The sequence below is a fragment of the Penicillium cosmopolitanum genome (genome assembly GCF_028827165.1).
Source record: "Penicillium cosmopolitanum strain IBT 29677 chromosome Unknown utg000005l:1.0-4006212.0:1.0-4009387.0, whole genome shotgun sequence".
NCBI lineage: Eukaryota > Fungi > Ascomycota > Eurotiomycetes > Eurotiales > Aspergillaceae > Penicillium > Penicillium cosmopolitanum.
The window spans coordinates 715,401-737,395 of record NW_026622675.1 but is presented as its reverse complement, the minus strand read 5'-3'; the positions used below and the strand labels follow the sequence as shown (position 1 = coordinate 737,395).

The 21,995-nt window shown below is 50.6% G+C and overlaps 7 protein-coding genes across 7 annotated transcripts; 3 read left to right on the top strand and 4 right to left on the bottom strand.

Moving 5' to 3' along the window:
- Positions 1–55: 55 nt before the first annotated feature.
- thtA lies at positions 56–4,082 on the top strand (the record flags this gene model as incomplete). Its single annotated transcript, XM_056627940.1, has 5 exons — positions 56–564; positions 622–736; positions 795–2,346; positions 2,403–2,572; positions 2,628–4,082. 5 exons carry the CDS (start codon positions 56–58, stop codon positions 4,080–4,082), a joined length of 3,801 nt encoding a protein of 1,266 aa, XP_056490674.1.
- A 635-nt stretch (positions 4,083–4,717) lies between these two features.
- N7509_003302 (putative mitochondrial translation initiation factor IF-2) lies at positions 4,718–8,005 on the top strand (the record flags this gene model as incomplete). The annotated part of the gene is made up of 3 exons (XM_056627939.1): positions 4,718–5,149; positions 5,213–7,701; positions 7,762–8,005. 3 exons carry the CDS (start codon positions 4,718–4,720, stop codon positions 8,003–8,005), a joined length of 3,165 nt encoding a protein of 1,054 aa, XP_056490673.1.
- Positions 8,006–8,629: 624 nt separating this feature from the next.
- On the bottom strand, positions 8,630–9,409 carry N7509_003301 (rhodanese-like domain-containing protein; the record flags this gene model as incomplete). The annotated part of the gene is made up of 2 exons (XM_056627938.1): positions 8,630–9,004; positions 9,122–9,409. The coding sequence occupies 2 exons, from the start codon at positions 9,407–9,409 to the stop codon at positions 8,630–8,632; spliced, it is 663 nt and encodes a 220-aa protein (XP_056490672.1).
- Positions 9,410–10,325: 916 nt separating this feature from the next.
- On the bottom strand, positions 10,326–12,218 carry erg5 (C-22 sterol desaturase erg5; the record flags this gene model as incomplete). Its single annotated transcript, XM_056627937.1, is given in 5 exon segments — positions 10,326–10,361; positions 10,435–10,844; positions 10,859–11,682; positions 11,788–11,938; positions 12,059–12,218. 5 exon segments carry the CDS (start codon positions 12,216–12,218, stop codon positions 10,326–10,328), a joined length of 1,581 nt encoding a protein of 526 aa, XP_056490671.1.
- Positions 12,219–13,085: 867 nt separating this feature from the next.
- N7509_003299 (signal recognition particle subunit SRP68) lies at positions 13,086–15,046 on the bottom strand (the record flags this gene model as incomplete). The annotated part of the gene is made up of 3 exons (XM_056627936.1): positions 13,086–13,587; positions 13,649–14,776; positions 14,856–15,046. The coding sequence occupies 3 exons, from the start codon at positions 15,044–15,046 to the stop codon at positions 13,086–13,088; spliced, it is 1,821 nt and encodes a 606-aa protein (XP_056490670.1).
- Positions 15,047–15,665: 619 nt separating this feature from the next.
- On the top strand, positions 15,666–19,614 carry N7509_003298 (putative translation regulator (Cya5); the record flags this gene model as incomplete). The annotated part of the gene is made up of 2 exons (XM_056627935.1): positions 15,666–15,862; positions 15,903–19,614. The coding sequence occupies 2 exons, from the start codon at positions 15,666–15,668 to the stop codon at positions 19,612–19,614; spliced, it is 3,909 nt and encodes a 1,302-aa protein (XP_056490669.1).
- A 1,116-nt stretch (positions 19,615–20,730) lies between these two features.
- On the bottom strand, positions 20,731–21,852 carry N7509_003297 (zinc-binding alcohol dehydrogenase family protein; the record flags this gene model as incomplete). The annotated part of the gene is made up of 3 exons (XM_056627934.1): positions 20,731–20,838; positions 20,895–21,467; positions 21,523–21,852. The coding sequence occupies 3 exons, from the start codon at positions 21,850–21,852 to the stop codon at positions 20,731–20,733; spliced, it is 1,011 nt and encodes a 336-aa protein (XP_056490668.1).
- Between the last annotated feature and the right edge of the window lie 143 nt (positions 21,853–21,995).

Sequence of the window (21,995 nt, the reverse complement as noted above, 5' to 3'; positions counted from 1 at the left end):
TACGGGTTTAGATAATTCTTCTCTCGTCGTCACTTCGTCCCGCTCGGCAACGAAGATGTCACAGGGAACCGGCATCCAACCGGAGCTGGATCGTGAAACCACGGGGCTTTTGACCCAGACGGTTCTGTCCAGTCCGGTAATTCAATGGATTCTTCCTGTGCGTCTGCGGAGCAAGAAACTTAACGATGTTGTATTCGTGGGGCACCGGCGACTTCAGATCAAAGAGGCTGCCAATGGTGGCTATCTGGAAGACGTGATGGAGAAGTCAGACTTTGATGGGACCATCATATCGGCAAAAGTTCTCGATATCGGCTCGCCAATTCCTTGGGAACAACAGTTAAAGAATGAAGGGCCTGCTTTGACGAGTAATGGTTATATGGACCATCATGATAACCTACCTTCCCAAATGCTCGTCCTTTCTCTCGACTACAAAGAGCTCCTTTTTCTATGCTGTCCACGAGGCCCCATATCATCAAAACCAGAATTTATAACCTATCGTCGCCCTCTCCCAGTTGATGTGAGCTTGGCCGAGAGATATGGCAAGCATGTCGCCGTTGATCCAAAGTAAGTCGGGCAATAGTCGCAAAGTCGGCTTTCAAACCTGAGCTAATCAGTTCCTAGAGCCCGTGCGGTCGCAGTTGGGGCAGCAAGCAATTACTTCGGAATTTTACTCCTTAAATCACCTGGCGTGATTGATCAACAGGTCTTCTTGGGTGAGCTAGATCCAATTGAGAAGGTATGTCACAGTAATTGAACTATCCTTACCGAAAATATGCTGATTTGGGACTTTGTAGGAGAGCTTTTACAGAATTGATGGCAATATTCTGTTCATGGAGTTTCTGTACCCAAGGACACCTTCAGATGAGAAAATAATCCTACTTCTCATTGTGGCTAGAGATGGCCATACCTTTGCTGAGACCTACGAATGGAACGAGAAAGATTCATCCTCTTTGAATAACCCACGCAAAAACAATTTCAGGCTCCACAAGGAAGACAGGTTGCCGAGCACAATTGTTCCATTGACCAAAGGGTCCGCCTTTTTGGTCATTAGCTCGTCGTCTATGGCAGTCTACCCTCGCAGTGGCCCCTCAAACCGGATCGGTTATGAGCCGATTATTCCCGACGGAGATGTCATAAAAGAGGTTTCTCTCTGGACCCGATGGACAAGGCCTGCACGCAACTGGCTTTATAGTCAGCAAAAAGATGGGATTTATCTCGCTCGAGAAGACGGTTGGATTCATCTCCTTGAGTTCGGCAATGAGGGGAATCTCGAAAACCACTGTACTCTAGGCCAAGTCCATATTCATGTCGATACCGGTTTTGCCTTCCTTGACATGGGCCATGAAGGTTGCGACTTTATCCTTGCATCTGGGAACATGTCTGATGGTGGACTTTTCGAAGTCGAGGCCAGATGTCCCCCGAGGTGTATACAGCAATTCCTCAACTGGGCTCCCATGATTGACGCTGTTATGGTTCCGGATTCTAGGGGCGGATTGGGACTAGACGTGCCTCGCAAACGCCTTTTCGTTAGCTCTCCTTCTTCGAATGGAGCGCTTCATGAGCTCCGGTATGGTATTGAGGCCCGGTTGGGTACCACAACTCCTCTAGATCAATTCTTGAGCATCCGAGATATGTGGGTGATGATTGACGAAGTGAATCTTGAGATTTACGTGCTGCTCTCAGATCCTCTCTCGACACTCCTACTTTCAATGAAGCCAAACATGGAGGAAGGAATCACTGCCCTACACGAAGAGGACACGGGATTTGATAATGCCGCTCAGACACTTTCAGCCGGCTGCACTCCGGAGGGTGTGCTTATCCAAGTGACAGAAAGGGCCACCCACTTGTTCGTCCCTGGAAAGATGTCTTTGAACACTAGTATTCCTCATGAACTCGACTCCACAATTGCTGCCGTTTGTGTGGATGGACTGAGCTCGGCGGTAGTCACTGCCGTGAGGCATCAAAACAGACTAGGGCTTCAATTCAGCCAACTCGTTGTTACACCGGACGAAGCTCGACTGAATTTGGGACCATTGTTTGAGATTCAGCGGGAACCTGTGTGCCTTTCAATCAATACATTTGAGGCGACCGGAAGTGCCTCATTCATATTTATGGGCACGGGTGATGGCAATTTTATGGTCTTCAGGATTGATAATGGAAATATTTCATTCCTTTTGGAGCATCAGTTATCCATCGAACGAGATCAAGATATATCTAATGCCGTCGAGAGTCTAGCCATGATCCAAGTCGCCTGGGAAGGAACACCACATTCATTTCTCCTTTGCGGTCTTCGAAGTGGTATACTGGTCCCATTTGAGATCGGGTTTGAGAATGGGAGCATAATAGGTATGAGGGACCCGATCGCACAAAAAGGAAGTGCATGCTGACTTAAAGATTGTTAGGTTTCAAACAACAAAAGTCATGGAACATTGGAAGAACCTCCCTCCGACTTCAAAGTCAAGGTTCCTTTGCCCTGTTTACATGTGGTGATGAACTCTGGAGGGTGTCATACAGTCCTAACCTTCCAGGGGAATGTCTGCTTTGGCGAGTTTGGATCACAGACCAGATTAATGTAAGTTCGAAACTTGTTTCCTATCAGACATAAACCAAAACTGACTATGAAATAGCCTGCCTATTCCCCCGTGACATTACATGGTTTTAGTTTGGCCAATCCTCGCGGGCAAGAAACAGCTCCGATCCTCGGGAATCTCTATTGCTTTGCAGATGGTGACCTTCTCATCTGCTCGCTTACTCAAGAGGCCAAAATGGTTCCTCGAAGGATTAAATTACCCGGGAATCCTAGCAAGCTGGCGTATTCCGAACATCTCAAGAGTCTCATCGTCTCATACAATGTCACCGAAATAGAGGACGAGCAAGCTCCTCTTGAGAAAACCACACGATCATACATCGACTTTGTGGATCCAAACCTACAAACAAATGTGCAGCCGAACGACGAGAGATCGTGGAAAGGTCACAGTGCCGCCGGAGAGATGATCACCTGTATTCTGGACTGGGTCTTCGAAAAGGACGGGAATAAATTCCATCTTATCGCTATTGGAACCTCGCTTGCGGCACTTGATTCTGACGAGCCTCCCAAGGGGCGAGTCATCATCATGCGAGCATGCGCATCTCCTGCCAATCCTTCCAGAATTGAATGTGCAACCAAACATGTGCACGATATGCCCGGCCCTGTGCGGGCAATAGCGCCTTACGGGGATAGTCTGATAATCGGGGCAGGGAAGGCAATCATTCCACTGAGCTCTAAGGGAGCTACTACACGATGGGCTCCAAATTTTTCACGGCCAGCTCCATCCTCTATAGTTGGAATCACGACTTATGAATCCTTTGTCTTCGTCACAACAGCACGGAACGGTTTCCTCGTCTATGAAGTCCAGGATGGTCGCTTGATCAGCCATGCCTGGGATCTACAGCAGAATGATGGAATGGCCCACCAAATCTGTCTTGGGGAAAAGCCCATGGTGTTCTTGAGCAGCCGTGGCGGGCGGATTCGAGCGCCTTTGCTATCACCAAGAGATTTCCGCGACCGAGGTTTCACGACGCCATTAACGGCAGAGAACAAGCTGCCCGACTCCATTCTCAAGTTTGTCTTGGACGCGAGAGACTCTTCCGATTCGAACTCGCTTTCACGCGTCTCTGGTTGGTCCAAGGGAAGCGCCGTTTACGGCTTTGCTCTCAGTGGTGCACTCTATCGATTCCAGGTCGTCAAAAAGGAAGAAATGACCTTACTATGGCTTTTACAAGTTATCTGTGTTCGAGGTGAAACTGGTCTCAGATCGCGGCATTCTGGATTTAGGTCCAGACGACGACGAACGGCCTCGTATAGAGAACCCGAGAAAGACAACACTCAGGTTGACGGGGATGTCTTGGGTCGGCTCGCCCAGCGTGGCACCAAGGCATTTGAGGACCTGGTAGCATCGCTGGACTCTTCTCCTGAAGATTCGGCAATGTCATTCCAGGATCGACTACGAGATATGGCGTATTCAGTGTTGGATGTTGATGATGAGCATTATCTCAAGTCGATTATGGCATGGCTCCAGCGACTCCTACATGTTACCATCTGAGATGCGAGATAGCAAAAGGTTCTCATGGCCCCGTATTTGATTTTGATACCTATGTATTTACCACTAAAGAATTTACTCTGCGTACTTCTTTCGGTACTACTTCTATGGAATAGGCCTCCCATTTTGAGACCAAGTCAGATGATCACGATTAGCGAGGTGAATGAAAGGAACACAATTTCGAAACGAGACTAAAAATTCCAATAAAGATCATTGAAGCTATTAAGGAATAGAATCTTCTTATATATAAGGTAGCTCAGGTAGCTCATTCTTGCTCAATTCTACTACTAGAAGATTTGCCTCGTGTGGTTCGTGGCAACCTTAGGAAGGCGCGGGTGAAATCAGACGTTGCTTGTTCCCCACCCTCAACCTCGACCCATTGAAACATTGAGATTCCCTTCCCGAAATTCTTTTTTCTCCCCCCCACCCCACTCCCTTGGTGAACCACCAGCCCTTCTTTTCTGGGGACTTTAAGATCGACGTCTTCGACTCATCTTTTACTCTTCGCGGTTCGTGATTCGACCACGATTCTTCACCACCCGCAAACGAACGGTTAGCTCCGTTTGTGCGATCACTACGATCCTCTGATCACCCCGCGACCCATACACAAAACCACCACACCATCCCACAAACGCAAAATGGCGCCCAAGAAGAAGGGAGGCAAGAGGCAAGAGGAGGACTGGGAGGCCGATCTCGGCGAGTCGGCCCCTGCTGTCGATGCTCCCACCGAAGAGCCCGCGAACGGCGATGAGAACGGCGACGAGGCCCCCGCAGGTGGCCTGATGGCTACTCTTCGCAAGAACAAGGCCAAGAAGGCTAAGAAGGGCAAGCAAACCAACGACTTTGTGGAGGGCGAGGATGCTGAAGCCGTCCCCGCCCCCAGCAAGGAGCCCGAAGAGGGTACTTTCGATGAGGATGACGTCTTTGCTGGAAAGCCCAAGAAGCAACTGAAGGAAGTTGCTGCTGCCCCGGCCGCAGATGAGCCCGAGGAGGGTGAATTCCGTGTGAAGTCGAAGAAGGAGAAGGAGCGTGAGAAGAAGGAGCGCGAGAAGGCTCGTAAGAAGGAGCAGGTATGTTTACTAGGTGAAACCAATACCTGGGATTTTTGCTAATTCTATATCTACTATCAATAGGCCGCCTCAAAGAAGAAGACCACACCCGCCCAACAGAAGGCCGAAGAGGCGAAGGCTGCCGCCGATGCCAAGAAGGAAGCGGACGCTGCTGCTGCTGCTGCTGCTTCAGAGCCCGCTGGTAAGGGCCGAAAACTGCCTAAGCACCTGGCTGCCCTGCAAAAGCAACAGGAGCTTCTCCGTCAACAGCGCGAGGAGGAAGAGCGTATTGAGGCCGAAGAGAAGGCCGCTCAAGAAGCCGCCCAGAAGCTGGAGGAGGAGGAAGAAAAGAAGCGCGAGGCTGCTCGTGCTATCAAGAAGGAGAAGGAGCGCGAGAAGAAGGAACAGCTCCGCAAGGAGGGCAAGCTTCTCACCAAGGCCCAAAGGGAGGCCCAGCAGAAGACTGAGATGCGCATGAAGCAAATGCTTGCATCTGGTGTTTCAGTCGCGGGTCTGCAGGATGGCGGTGCTGAGAAGAAGCGTCCTGTCTACAACAACAAGAAGAAGGGCGGTAAGAAGCAAGAGGAAGATCTTGAGGCTGCTGCCGAACGTGCTCGCGCTCAGCGTGAGGCTGAGGACGCTCGCCGCAAAAAGGAGGCCGAAGAAAAGGCTAAGGCCGAAGCTGCTGCCGCTGCTGCCGCCGCTCCTGCTGAGGACGACGATGCTGTGGATGACTGGGAGAAGGCTGCTGCTGAAGACGATGATGTGAAGGATAGCTGGGATGCTTCCAGTGACGAAGAGGACGACAAGAAGGCTGCTCCCAAGGCCGAGGAACCCAAATCTGCCTCCAAGGAGGAGGATTCTGAGGAGGGTTCCGAGGAGGATTCTGACGACGACTCTTCTGATGAGGACTCCTCGGAAGATGAGGAGCAAAGTGCCAACCAGAGAGCCATCGCACAGAGAAAGGCCGAGGCCGCAGAGCGCAGAAAGAAGCTACACGAAGAGGCCCTGGCCGCCCGCTCAAAGGACAACTTGCGCTCGCCTATCTGCTGTATTCTTGGTCACGTCGATACCGGAAAGACCAAGCTGCTGGACAAGATTCGCCAAACCAACGTGCAAGAGGGCGAAGCAGGCGGAATCACCCAGCAGATCGGTGCTACTTATTTCCCAGTTGAGGCTCTGAAGCAGAAGACCAACGTTGTCAACAAGGATGGCAAGTTCGAATTCAAGGTGCCCGGTCTGCTGATCATCGATACCCCTGGTCACGAGTCCTTCTCCAACCTGCGTTCGCGAGGTTCCTCGCTCTGTAACATTGCCATTCTAGTCGTCGATATCATGCACGGTCTTGAGCCTCAAACTCTGGAGTCCATGCGTCTGCTGCGTGACCGCAAGACTCCTTTCATTGTCGCACTGAACAAGATCGATCGTCTGTACGGCTGGAAGAAGATTGACAACAACGGTTTCGAGGACAGTCTGGCTATGCAGAACAAGGGTGTTCAGAACGAGTTCCGCACTCGCCTGGAGGCCACTAAGCTGGCTTTCGCCGAGCAGGGTTTCAACTCCGAGCTGTTCTTCGAGAACAAGAGTATGGCGCGCAATGTTTCGCTTGTTCCGACCTCCGCCCATACCGGAGAGGGTGTTCCTGACATGCTGAAGCTTCTGACTTCCCTGTCTCAGGAGCGTATGACCAACTCGCTGATGTACCTGTCAGAAGTTGAGTGTACTGTTCTGGAAGTGAAGGTTATCGAGGGTCTCGGTACCACCATTGACGTGGTTCTGTCCAACGGTATCCTGCGCGAGGGTGATCGTGTGGTGCTTTGCGGTACCAACGGGCCTATCACAACAAATATTCGTGCATTGTTGACTCCCGCACCGCTCAAGGAACTGCGCTTGAAGTCGCAGTATGTCCACAACAAGGAGGTCAAGGCCGCCCTTGGTGTTAAGATTGCTGCCAACGACCTTGAGCACGCCATTGCTGGTTCTCGCCTGATGGTCGTCGGTCCCGATGACGACGAGGAGGACCTTGAGGACGAAGTCATGTCCGATCTGGAGGCCCTGCTCAGCAAGGTCGCCACCGATAACCGTGGTGTCACTGTGCAGGCTTCCACCCTTGGTTCCCTGGAGGCTCTTCTGGAGTTCTTGCGCGTCTCCAAGATTCCCGTGGCCAACATTTCCATTGGTCCTGTCTACAAGCGTGATGTGATGATGGCAGGAACCATGCTGGAGAAGGCCAAGGAATACGCTGTCATGCTTTGCTTCGATGTCAAGGTTGACAAGGATGCCGCCGCCTACGCCCAGGATGTCGGTGTCAAGATCTTCACTGCCGATATTATCTACCATCTCTTTGATAACTTCACCGCCCACATGGCCGAGCTAGCCGAACAGCGCAAGGAAGAGAGCAAGATGCATGCTGTTTTCCCCTGCGTTATTCGCCCTGTTGCTGTCTTCAACAAGACGGACCCTATTGTCATCGGTATCGATGTCATTGAGGGCAGCCTGCGTCTCCACACTCCTCTCGCGGCTGTTCGAACCAACGCGAGCGGCGTCAAAGAAATTGTTAAACTTGGCAGAGTGTAAGTTCCCCGCACAAGCTCCTCTACCCCTATTACACAGTACTAATTCCATCGCTGCAGAACATCGCTCGAGCGTGACCACAAGGCCATCCCTATCTGTAAGAAGGGTCAACCTTCAGTTGCCATTAAGATCGAGGGTGCCAACCAGCCCATGTACGGCCGTCACCTCGAAGAGAGTGACAATCTCTACTCGGCCATCTCGCGACAGAGTATCGATACTCTGAAGGAGTTCTACCGTGCCGACGTGACCATGGAAGAGTGGGGATTGGTCAAGAAGCTCAAGCCTTTCTTTGACATCCCCTGATCGTGAAACCTCAGACAACAATGCAGGTGCTCGATAAGTATCCATTAGCGATGCTTCAGTTGCGGTCACACCCCGTTCGTTATTGCCAGGCCTGCTCCTCCCACCACAGCCCTGATCATGGCATCACCCCGGTGCGGCATCTTCTCAAAAGACCAACGAATGAGAATGTCGAGATATGACAATATCCATCCAGAAGCGAGAGAAAAAAAGTTTTCTGTGTTTTTTTTGTTTGCTTGCGATATGGACATAACCATGAACGACTACGATTTGAACGTTTGGACAGGGACAAAAAGGAAAGGCACCTGTACATGAATAGGGAATGAGGCCTGGTTCTTACCAGATTATTTTTGTTATAGCTGCTTTTTTAATGAATGTTGTTAGATCTGGACTCCGTATCATACAGTAACCTAGTCTCTAACTAACCCCTTTGACAGTTTGATATCTTCCCACTCGAAAAGGTATGTACAACCCCTCTGACATAACCATCACCTAGCAAGAGCATAAACTCAAGTCCTTAAAAGCACATTAAAAGCACCTTCCAATCCATAGAGAAAAACATCCCATAGATAAAATCAGATCAGACAAAGTTCCCCCTCCTCTGACACTACTCAACTCAACTCTCCTCTACTCATCCCCATCCCAAACCTCAACCTTTCCCCCATTCTTAACCCAGTCCAACCAACTCCCATAATAAACCCCAATCTTCTCAGCATCATACCCAGCCTGAACAGCCAACCGAGCCGCAGCATCAGCGCGCACACCAGCCTTACAGTAAAAGACGAGCTCCGACTCGCCATCAGCAGATGGCTTCGGGAACCCGAAGCGCGTCTCGAACTCGTCTGGCGTGAGATACATTGCGTCGGGCTGGGAGGCGAGTGGGATGCTTAGGGCGTGCGGGATGATTCCTTGGGCTAGTTCGGCGGGTTCGCGGACGTCGATTAGGATTGGGGTGTGGGTTGGGGATGAGGAGGGTGAGGTGGATGGGAGGGTTGCTGTTATCTGTTGTTTTGAGATGGTTAGTTGTGGTGGTGGTGGTGGTTCCGGGGTGTCTTTTGGCTTTGGATATAGTGTTGTATACTAGGTACAGGGTACAAGTGTAGTTCAAGCTTGACATACCTCTTCAAATCCCCATTGTCGGAAGTTAATGTGTTCAGGATCGGCTTCGGGCTTGGACTGGTCGCTTGACCAGCGGATTTGGGATCGAGTCTGTTGGGTTTGGATTTGATATTGCTTGTTCTGCGCTGTGAGTGTGCTTCGGCGCGAGAGGGAGGTTAGGCCTCGGGTTGTTGCGGAGTGCGGGAGGGCCGAGGTTGAGCGGAGGAATTGACGGGTTGGTGTTTTTATGGCTTTGGAGGAGATTGTGCTGGCTGAGCGCCGGATGGCGGATTGAAATGTCGATGCCATGACTTATATTTTATGAGGGGGTTTTTTGGGCTGGTGTGAAAGTCCGCGGAGTTCGATGATGGGGTTCAGTTGCGATGTGATGTCAGTGTTAGTGCCAGGTGTGACCGCCTTCCTGGTTAACTACTTACAATACTTAAAGGTGGTCACATGACTCGGCATGGCTTCTCGTCTATAGTTTGACAGTATTTTGATAAATATTGTTTTCGCGACCGTATTTCAATTTGGGGTATCCAGGTTAGAGTCCTGATATCTAGGTACTACTAGTCCTTACTACCTACTAGGTACCTGGTTCCCAGTTTAGGCTTCAGCAGGAAATTGTGCATTTCTGCTCTCAGTAGACCATGGACTCATGCGGATATATATCTACCTAGGTATGACCTAGTAGGTGAACATTTCAAGTTGGAAATCCATGCATAATTTTCCATTGATGAACTCGCGAGTCTATTGCAAACTACAATTATTTACAACTTGAATCAAACAAAGAAAACGTCATGATGAAACGAAATAAATAATTAATATTATTCTATTGTGCACGGCTCGTGGCCATTTCGAGCCCGGGAAAGAAGAATGAAGAACCCCAGAAATGCTCCATCGCAGCGTGCCCACACGGGCCGCAGTCATAAACACATAATGGAAACAGAACACGGGACGCGGGGTATAAGGGTAGCAGTAACTTTGTCCTCAAAGTGCAACCTAATGCGAGGCCAAATGCCAGGGCAGGGACCCCTTACACAAGAGGGATCTGCCACGTCGGCCAAATCAAATCAAATCGAGAAGAGACGAGAAGAGAAACATTCGAACAGGCCCCGCCATCTCCAGGACAGAAAAGGACTTGTTGAAACGTGACCGAGCCCTTCTATCTGGATGTCGGGGCCGGGTTCAAATTCATGCTTTTTACTTTGGAGACTGGGGTTATTTAGGCGCGGGGGCGGAAGTTCAGAAGGCAGTCATCCTGTGTATGAAGTGGTTAGTGATTGTGTTTCATTATGTGGGGGATTCACAGAGATGCAAGGGGTGATGCATACCTGGGGGAAAATAGTGGCGAACACCTTGATGTCCTCCGACTGAGCGGTAGGGAAGTGCTCCCAGTCCATCTCCAGACTGGCCTTGCCGATCATGGCAATCAGCGAGGAGACGGCGTAGTTCTGGCCCAGGCAGTAGTGGGGACCAGTGCCGAAGACCAGGAAGTTCTTGGCCTGCTGCTCGGCGTCACCGGTGATCCAGCGCTCAGGCTCAAAGGAGTCGGCGTTGGGGTAGGCATCCTCGTCGTGGGTGGCGGGCCAGACGGAAGGAATGATCATAGAACCCTTGGAAACGGTGATCTTGTCGGTGATGGGGAAATCCTTCTTGACGAGATAAGGGACCATGATGACGGGGGACGGTAGCGGAGGGTCTCCTTGACGACGGCGCGGGTGTAGGTCATCTGATCGATCAACTCGAGGGAGATACCAGTTTTGCGGTCACCGTTACGGACGCGCAGGTTCTCCTCGCGGACCTTCTCCAGAACATCGGGACGGTCAGCCAAGAGCTGGAACAGCCAGGTGGTGGCGGCACTGGTAGCATCCTGGGAGGCGAAAAGGAAAGTGAAGATGGTCTGGGCAATCTCAAAGTCGGAGAAATCACGGAGAACCTGGGCGGGCTTCTCAGAGTCTTCAACCGGGATACCCTTCTCAATCTTCTCACGGTACTTGGCAGAGTCCTGCTGGGCTTTGACCCAGGCGTCCAGAATGCAGGAAACCTCACCACCGGCAGCCATGCGAGCCTTAGACTTGGCGGTACACTTGGAGAACTCGTCGAGGACCATGTCAGCGGCCTTCTTGCCGTACCAGGTCTTGGTATAAGGCAGGATGATGGGGAAGTTGACCAGCTCGAGCGCGGCGGTAATCAGGTAGTAATCATCGGCGACCTTCTGGACAGCCTCCTCGGACATGTAGTAGCCGACGAAGGTGCGGCAGGCCAGGGCAGTCATGAGCTCACGGAACTGAGGCATCCAGGGAGTAGGCTTGTGCTCGACCTTGGCGGATTTATCGAGGAAACGCTGGAAGTAGTCGTTGAAGACCTCCTCGACGCGGGGCATGTAGCAGGACAGAGCCTGGCGGGTGAACAGGCCATTGAGACCCTTGCGGTAGTCAACATGAGCCTTGCCATCAAGGAAAACCCAGTTGGTCTTTCCGAGAAGCTTGTGGGCGGCATCCACGACACAGGGCTTGACGTAGGCGGGCGAGTTGAAGATCTTGCGGGACATATCACGGGACGAGGCAATGACGACGAACCTGGCGCACGGTTAGTCAATTAATACCGAGAATGGCACTGGGCGCTGGGGAAGCATCAAGCAGCAAGGCCATTGTCCGGAGGGAGAGAATTTGGGGGAGGCTCACTTGTGGAAGACGGAGACACAGCTCAATTCGCCGCTGTCCCATTTGGCCTTGTATTCGGTGAACTTGGGGTTGACAGATTCCAGGAACGGGCCCATAAAGGGGATCTTATAGGCAGGACCGATGATTGCGCCCTTGAGGTAGTGATACTTCACTAGAAAAGGGGGAAATTGCATGTTAGATTCATATTTTCATCCTGAGACGCGCCACGAGACACAAGACTGGACAGAGTCTGTCAAAGAGACTGGACTCGGATGGGACGGATCACACATACATTGATCATAGACGACGGCACCAACGAAGAGAGTCACCAGGAACTTCCAGATGGTGAAGCCATCAAGCACGGAGGCGATAAGACCCGCTGGCGCAAACAGCTGGGGGGAAACCGTCGCATCGGCGGATGGGGAGACGAAACTCCCTGTGATATTGACCATGATGTCCGGTAAGGCCACAGAGAAGAGGCCTCAAGATTTTTTTTTTGAGTATAAAGAGAGACTGAGTAACAGAAAAGGAAAAAAAAGCAGTGACCAAAGAACCGGACTATCACCGCGCGCGAGTGGGTGGAGAGGGGGGAAAGGGAAATTCCAATCGGTCAGGGGCGGGAGGGCCAATTCCGAGTCCCGGTTGCTGGGCGAGCCACGAATGACTATCGAGCCATTATTATTTTATTCTTGCGACAGGGAGTAGGAGACTATGGTCTGATTGACCCACTATAGATTGAGATTAACAATGACTCCTATGAATTTTAGTCCCATTGGATTTGAGTCGTGTGTTCTTTTTCTCTACTCCGTCCTCTCGCCATACTTCCCGTACAGTAATGTACCGTGTAGATTGGAGTCCACCAACATTCAGAGTACGCTTACAATATCATACAATGCAATACAACGTAAACACGATATTTACTGCAGTAGAATTACCCCGCCTAACAGGCAGCATCTCCTGTAGCCAAAATACTAACTAGCAATTGTTGTTTGTATTCTGCACTCTGCACTCTGCACTCTGCACTCTGAACATACTCCTCCGTACTTTGTACTTTGTAGGGCTTTTGGGCATAGCGTGACTCGGCTCCAGTTTGTCCCGGATCTGGGTCACGTGGAATGACTAAGGACCAACGATGATTGGTGGAACAGCCATGCAGGGACTGATCTAGATCTCAGATATACCTACTCGTACTCGTACTCGTAGCATGGGAATGAGAATGGCCATGGCCATGACCAGATGTGTGGGCAGACTAGAGGATACCCTCCAATTCATCGATTCCATGGAATAAATACATGACACATGACACATAAGGTATCTGCTCATCGTCCGAATCCGAACCATCCTCGTCCCTTCTTCTCTTCTCCTGCTGCTGCCGCTGCCGCTGCCGCCGCCGCCGGGGCCGAGGCCTCCTGTTGCTGTTGACCCTCGTGGGGATACTCGATGTAGTTCCATGCAACGTCCAGGAACAAAGGCTTCACCGGAACCGGCTTCATCTGCGGCGGGTACGGCACAAGGTTACTGAGGTCGGTTCCTTGCTGGAACTGGTGCAGGCGCTCGACAAGCGGACGTTGCTGACCGGGGCCGGATTGGGCTTCCAGTCGCTCCAGAGTGACCAATCCCCGATACTGGGCGACCAGTCCGCGCAGTGCGGTCTCCAGGGCACCTGCCTGTGCCCGAGAGACATCTAGACGGGGAGGCCCCTGTGATTCTGCCGATGCAGGTGACGCCGCAGACTGGGACAAGTCCAAAGCTTGAGCGAAAAGCGCAAGTGCTTCAGTAGGCTTGCCCAGCACACCGTGAGACCGTCCGACGGCCAAAGATCTAGTCAGACATTAGATTAGTGAACTGCTGAATAGTGAATGTGGGGGGATAAATGGCATACCTCAGAGCCCGGAAATAGCGGCGCTTCGCCTCCAGATCCTGCACAAAGGTCGAGTCGGCTGCAACTCCCGGCAGCTCAAGAATGAAGTCGATACTTTGCAGAGTCGAATCGTATAGTACCACTCGTTCGCGGAGCTTGTTCAGTTTCTTACCATTGCCTGCATTACGCTTGACAGTCTTGCCTTGGGTCGTCTGTTCCTCGCCAAATACAAGACCATCTTGCTCGCCGCACAGAACACGGTTGCGTCCAATACGCCAGCCAACAAGCTCGTAGTTGACAGCGGTACGAGTGATCTGTAGTGCCTGCATGCGCTTATCGCCGGGATCCACGCCCTCACCGGTAAGGTCATCGAGAGCAGTTTTCGTAGCATCGACCGCATCCTGACTGGCGATGATGACATTATCGTATGCGGCAGCCTGATCTTTAGCGGAAGCCGACTTGCCCTCATCGGATAGCCAAGCAGAGAGACGTCCTTCGGCGGCCGAAGCAGCAGCCAAAGCCTGGGAGATAGAGGCATCGTCCAGAGGAACAGTGCGCGACCGCCATGTTACAGACTCGGGTAGCTTCTGCACCTCGCCCTCGGCGGTTCTCCGTGTACCTGCGGCCTCCTCAGCCAGACAAGAAGGGTCAATCTTCTCCACCTCCGAGCGGATATTCGAGTCGGATGGGAAGTATTCAATCGCAAGAGAGGAGGTGGGCTTTGAGCGTGGTAGCTTCATTTGGTAAGCCGCATAACGCAGACTCGGGTCGACGGTACCGGTGAGCAAGTCTCGGAAAGCATCCTTCTTGACTTTCTGTCCCAAAGCCGTATAAATGACTCTGGCAATGGCATAGTCGTGCAGGCACTGTTCCCATCGTCGCTTTTCCAGCCACAGAGCTCCAGAGATCGTAGCAAAATAGGCCCGCGCCTCAAGAATATCAATGTCGCTCGCACCGGTGGTGGATTGCTCGTGTAGCAGGTCCACTAGGTGCTGCGCATATCCTTTAGCTTTGTTCAATCGCGAAATAATATGGCGTCTGGTGGCACCGGCAATTCCTTTCGCATCTGGATCCGCGGAGTGTGTCGACTTCATATGCATGGCTTGCGCCCAGGCTCGTTCGGATCCCAAAAGCAATAGGTGTACATAACTAGACAAGCAGCGGGAGTCAGCTTAAAAGTTCTTCACTCCTTCTTAAATATCCACAGCATAATTGTAAAAAGACATACGAAACATTGGTTCCGACATTCTCGGGGGTCACAGCGGGTTTGGCTGTGTACTTGCGGCCTTTGGGGGTCGCCTGGCCCAACTTCTTGCGGAGTTTGTGCAGTCTGCGGGTGGCGTGTGCCCGATAGGCATTGTAGTCGCCAACCAGGAGAAGATCTTCACGCTCTTTGAAAACGAAATCGGTGATCTCCATGATGGTGGGCTGATCGGAATGGAGGGGGAGTTTCCTGGAGTAGTCAAGGTCAAGTTGGTCTTGAGGGGAGGAGTTGTGGTGGGTGGAAAGGCGGTACCCCAATTCGGCCAAATGAATGGGCCGACGTGCAGCCCGGCAATTTCCAATCTTTCCAACGTTTTGTTGCTCCCGTTCTTCTCGATCCCATCGAGCTACTCTGCTCGTGGTTCTCTCCACCTGGATTTTGCATTTGGTCTTGAATTTGGAAGCCTCGAGCTTGCATTGAAAGATCGCGTGTTGAATCCAATTGATTTTTTCTGTTTTTTCGCGGTATGTATGGCACCATCATCTCTCGGAACAGCTTGTTTGAATGCTGCGGAGAGGAAAAAAAAACCCCCTTCCACCATGAGATCTTTGGCGTCTAACTGGGATGTGCATTATTTAGGACCATCTTATACGATACGATGCAGCCTGTCGATCATCCTCGGTGACTTCAGTGTTATTCCAACACCGCGACGATTGGGGGTGATGTTGGAACGGGCAACTGCCTGTTTCGAGAGCGCAGGACGGCGTTTGTTTCGAGACCCCAATGATGCGATTCGAACACGGAGATCCCTGTCTCGCACTTTTTGGAAACACAATGCTACTGCAGAGGACTTCCCCGGTTGGTTTCTCGCCTTGGTCCAGCCGTCAAATCAACGCTCGTCCTCCGCTCTCAACCTCGCCTCCCAAAACCAAAATCAATCGGCCCAAGATGGAGGAACGCCCTTTTTGGAATTCTTGTACCCCGGACCTCTTCGCCGGCATTGCGCTTACCCCGACAACCAAGGAGATTGGGTCTGCGCCGAAGAAAACGATCGCTGGTCGGCTTCCCGAGAAACTACACCTCCGAAGCGGTCTCAAACACTCAACCCACCCTCCCCGACACTTCAAGAATACACGGGACAACCTTCGATGGGACGGATAATTCAGCAGCTAGTCGGGCCATAGAAGAACTCTCAAGGATACTAGAAGACAAAAGCAAGGATGTTGACAAGGATTTCGACAAGGCATGGGTTCTTTACCTGGCTGCTGGAAAACCATCGGCCGTTCGTTCCCCCTTATGTCAATACCTATCAGCTTCCAACCACAGCTCGGATTCGGACCGGGCTTGGCAACTCTTTGAAGAGATTCCGCTCAAAGACCGCTCACCCAGTGATTTTCACCGCATTACTCATTCCCAAGCACTAGTCGAAAATTCTCCAAGACTCATGGAAATCGCCAAGCAAGCAGAGCTATCTACAACGCAAGAAGCTGCCAACTCGTGTTTTCCTAAGATCTTCGCATACTTCTTCACAAGGAAACTGTGGAGTCCCGCCGTGGAAGTCTCGCGAATATGGGGTTCCCTCGAACACCCAGAGGATATTCAAAAGGCCCAATTGTTATTTTTACACGTTACAGACGTTACACTCGTTTCGAACTGCCTGGCTTTTGGACTTCATCTTCGATCATCCAGACAATATGCTGACCAAAGAAGGCATGAGCATTTCTTTGACCTTGCAGAAGCGCTTCTGCATCAAATTTCACACTCCCCGACTCAGCCTGAACATGCCTCGCTGGATCACCTCCTCGAAATGCTGAGAGTATATGGAGATCTATATGTCCCTTTACTGATGCATTACAACAAGATCATCGAAACGCTTCAGTCGTCGCCAACTCGCTCCGGATTTTCTCGATCAATAGTCTTTTATCGCCAACTGCGTGTGGAATGGCCTGATCTCCGGCCTTCATATGGCCTGTTAAATCGCCAGTTGAACTCTATGAAAGCATGGGGAATGACTAGCGGTATATCATATTTCTTGGCCGAACTCGAACATTTCTTTAATCGGCCGGGCATGGGTGCATATCTCGTGAGCATGGACTGCTATGCTCATGCTGGTGACTTTTCACAGGCTGAATCGGTCTTTAACCGGATGCTGGCGGATTACGGGAACCCTTCAGACTGTCGGCCAGTGCTACCACTAATCGTTGCCCATGCCAAGATGGGCAATGTGAAAGAAGCACGTCGACAATTTGAACGATTGACAAATGAATTTCAGCTCCAGCCAAATAGCCACTGCTGGAATGCGCTTATCAAGGCGCATGCTGCCAACAATGATTGGACTGGTGCACAGAAAACTTTCACTCAAATGTTGCATGCCGGCTTGCAGCCAGATTCATATAGCTTTGGCACATTGATGGGAATCACCGCAAAGAGAGGTGATGTTAATGGCACCCATAGGCTCCTGGAAGAAGCACGTCAGCATCGAGTATTAATCACAATGCCAATGCTTGATACAGTCATTCAAGCACACTGCACGAACGGGCAGTTGGATTTCGCGGAACAGCTTGCAGAGGCGTGTTCCAACCTTCGAATCCAAGGGAACCTCACCAGAATTTGGAATATGATCCTACTTCAGTATGCGCGCAGGCTCAACGTCAAAGCTTGCTACCGGATCAAGGCACGCATGAAAGCGCTCAATGTTCCGTGGGATGGTTGGACGTATTACGCAACGATGCGTGGTCTTGTCCTGATTGGCAGACCTGAGCGAGCACGAAAATTGCTTCAAGACCTGCACCAAAATCGTGAAATGTATGCTGAAGAGGCCCATTACGCCCTCGTTCTATCCGGATTCGTTAAGCAACGCAACAGAGATATGGTGCACATCATTTTCAAAGAGATTGTGGAGCGATTTGGCAAAGCTGGGCCTAAGTCAAGCTTCTTGTATCTCAAATCCCAGGTCCAGCGTGATTTGCGAATCGCAAAAGAGACCGGTATCACAAATGATGCTGACGTTCATCTGGTGCACGCGGAAAAGGCTTTGGCCGAATACCTGGCTAACTCTCATGCCGCACCATCAACTTTCATGCCTGGCAACCAACTTGTCAATAAACCTGTCAATGATGCTGAGGTGGCTTTTCAATACGAATACCTGATCGAGCAATACGGGAAACGTGGTGCGATCAATCGTGCCCTTGCACTATACCAGGAATTTGTGGATAGCCGGGCTCCCGTAAACCCTGAGGAGCACGAGCCGAAACCGATGCCAATTCGAGTTCTCACTTCCATGATGTCTGCTCATTTAAACGTGGCACAATATGATGAAGCCGAGAAGCTGTGGAAATTCGCGATATCTGAAGCTATGGAACAAGCCAGTGAGGTTGTGGTTGACTTGTCGCCCAAAACTCCCTCATCGAACATTGAGGAGTCCCATGCTACAAGTTCTCGGCGCTCTGACTTGCCGACCACCAATGTTTCTGTCATTCCCCATGGTCGCAAGATTATATCAGCACAGCGTTTTATTCTTGCGAAACCCTTGTCTCTCTACATGCGAGTCTTGGGCTACCAGAACCAGGCGAGAAGGATCAGTGAGGTCGTGGCGGATCTCGAGAAACTTGGCTTCGAATTGACTACCTTCAATTGGTCAAGCTGGGTACAAATGCTGGCATCCTCTGACTACTATCCTGATCAAGTCAAAGGTTTCCAAATGTTCGAAGAGAAATTCGCACCTCGTTTCCCTGGATGGTCCAAGCTTTTACGCGGATTTGGACACAAATCACCCCAAATGACAAATTCTACTTGGATGCTTGAAGATCCTCGAACAGTGTCGTTCCGGGATGTTGCCGGCAAGAACACACGAAAGCACTGGATCGGTATTGAACCAGATCATCTGCAACCGACTTATCTCACCATCGTTTTCCTCGCCGCCTCTCTCAACCGTATCCGAGATAAAACCATCACTCAAGGCAATCACGAACTCCAGAAGATCAACACCGATGCCCCTGAAACAGTCAAATTGATCGGTGAAATGCCTTATAAGCGCGACAAGATCCAAGGCGTATTGCTTCGACATCGTTCGCAACAACCTGACAGCGAGGCGAATCCAACCGAGCACATCGTCATGAGAGGTGGCGTTCTCGGCAAGACTACACGTCCCGGAAGTCGACCTAACATCTTCAAAGATGACGAGACATTGGAGACGTGGCAGCGCAAGACTCCAAATTATCTAACCAAAGGGCCCAGGAACTCTAGCGAGACTGAAAGTCCAGCGGATGACACCGTGTGGGTTGATCGGGGGGTGGATACCCAGTCGAATCCGCTGTCAACCGCGGACGAAATCGACACTGAGAACCACCTCCGCAAGGCTTCCACCACAGTCAAACAAAAGGACCAGAAACGACAGTCTCGATTTGCCAGTGTCATTGCTCGTGAAAAGAAGCGACGCGAAATCACCAAGGAACGCCTCGAAAACCCGGTGAATCAAAACCTAGTCGACTACAAGATGTTCGAAGAGGAGGACCAAGCCGTTGACGAAGAGGATGAGGCTCTTGATGACCAGTACTGGGTTGATGAAAATGAGGACTTCCAGGCTTTCGTCGAAGAAGACAAGGTTGCTGACGAGGAGCAAGTGGAAGCAGAGCCCTACGAGGAACCTGGGCAGCAAGAGCATTTCGAAGTTAGGCGCTCAGATGATAGAGAGCAGTCCGAATCTGGATCTGAAACCGAGTGCGCCAAGCAGGCCACACAAGATCACAGCGAGATTCCCGATGAGAACAAAGCTCGCGATTAGGGAGACGCGCTCCCTACTGTATATTGATTTGTTTAATTAGCCTTTTTGCATATATCCTGTCTAGATAGTGTCACAATGTATATTAGTATTTTTATCTCTATTGTTCAGTTTATTCTATTGAGACCGTAGTCCGACGTACTATTGGATTTCCTATGCAAAGTCTTGGCTTCCTCTTTCTAATTTAGTATTCAGTGAGCGCTGCTTTTGCTTACTGAGTAGATCTGAGCATATCACTAAGCGTGCTAAGCAGATTGCTGCTTTTGCAATCACTGCTCGAGAATAGAACTGCTCCTGAAATGAGAATCAGTTGCCTTTAGAACCCCCACAGCATAATATAGTAGATGAAGAATGCTCGCGACCCAAAGCGTGCCACTGGCCGTAGTAGTTCGAATAAGGGATATTTCACACAAAGCTTAAACCAACCATAATGCCTACATTTGGACATGATCCGAATAACCCAACTAGCCTTGAAGGCTAACATTTAGCTTGCCACAAGGAACGTGAGGGGGTACTGTCGTATTTCAGATAGTCGCTCTATTTCGACATATATCAGCTGAGTCCTTCAGGGAGGCTCACCTTCAGCAACTTGACTCGCACGGTAGAGAATTCTGACGTGTAGCTTTAAAGCGGAATCGATTTTCAATCGTGTCCTGGAGCAAAGTCGGGGCGGCGTCGCGTCTTGACTGCGGTCCAATTATCGATGAGCGTTTCAAGAAAGTCCAAATGTCTACATTGAGAGATCATCTTTGGTTAGAATATGCCATTCAAACTTTAAAAAGAAAGGTAGCATGTCTATTCAGAACTGAAATCGTGATAAAGCAGTCTCTCCTCTATTCTCTGCCTTTTGAAAGAGAGACCGGAGGAGCAATAATAAAGAAAGCAGCATCAATTTATAGATCACGATAGATGGAAGGAGACTGGATACGTATTTATGCAAAAAAGAGAGGGCTCCTGGCGCTACCAATTCCAGCACGATAGCCTTCCAACTTCCATTAAATTCCCATTCCAAGGTTTACTTGAACTCGGGGAATTCTTCTGCCGTCCAAACTTTCCAGACGAGTCTTTCGCCGCTGACGGTACCGGTCCTCATGATGTCTAGGGCCGTACGAGCTCGCTCTAGAAGCGTGTCCCTTGAACAACTCGCTGGTCGTTTGGTTCAATTGTGCCTTGAGAAAGTAGAGTGGGCAAGATCTCCGGGAAGAGATTTTCCTTCAGGAAGGCATTCTAAAGGTGCATTAGCAAACATTTCAAGCTTGAGCGTAGAAAAGTACTCCACATACCGCTTCATAGCCGTAGCTGACAATGCTATGGATTTCCACATCCTTTGACCAATCTGCCCCCGTGGAAACATCAGGAGACAGCTGCAATCCATTCGCGTCCGAGGAGTTATTAATCACAACAGGCAGAACAGCTGCGACCTTGGAGCCTGCTCGAGTCGCGATTTTTGAAATTGGAAGCAAGGAGCCGAATTTGGAGTCCACGCAATCAAAGACGCGAATCGCCTCAGGGGATTTGTCCGAGCTCAAAATCTCAAGAACAGAGTCCACGACCCCAGTGCTGCGATAATCAAAAACATGCGCTGCGCCATAACCTTTAAGCTTTTTCTCATGCTTGAGGGATGCCGTAACAATGACATTCTTGTATCCCCAATGCTTGAGAATTTGAACTGCAAAGTGACCAACTGAACTACCGGCTCCCCAGATTAAAATTGGAATTTGCTCGCCTCGAGGCACAAAATTCTCAGGGAGAGGCCACGGCAGGTCTATCTTCAGGTTTTCTGACAGGGAAAGGAAAGCCGTGCAGAAATTGGTGGGAAGTGTGGCTGCAGCCGCAAGAGACATGCCATCTGGCACCTGTCCGATAACTTAGTTTTCTTTCTAAACAATATAGCCAGAAGAATGTACAGACCTTTGAAAAGAGATGATTGGGCGCGGTCACATAGACTTGTTGTCCCATTTCATTTTCGTTGTGGAAAACGAACCCACACACTCTATCGCCGAGCTTGAGACGCTGAACATTGGGGCTAACTGCGACTACCGTTCCGGCAACACTGTCACCAAGACGCAGAGGGAATTGTGCCATCAAACCAGCATCAACTTTAAAAACATCTAGCGGCGCGGATGGGACCCATTCTACTCGAACTTGGATCTCATGCTGCTGCGGAGTGGCAGTAGGAACTCGCTGGGTTGTCAGCGGCTCCTTGATGCCGGTAGCGATGATTGCGGGATGAGTAGACATGATTCTTGGTTGTCAAGTGATGAACTTCTTAAGGGAATACTTGTGTTGGGAAATTCGATTCCAGCTTCGCGGTTACGCTCTTTAAATACGGCAACATTGGTAATTAAAGCCGTCGGCTTTGAGAGATTTAAAGCAATGGATGT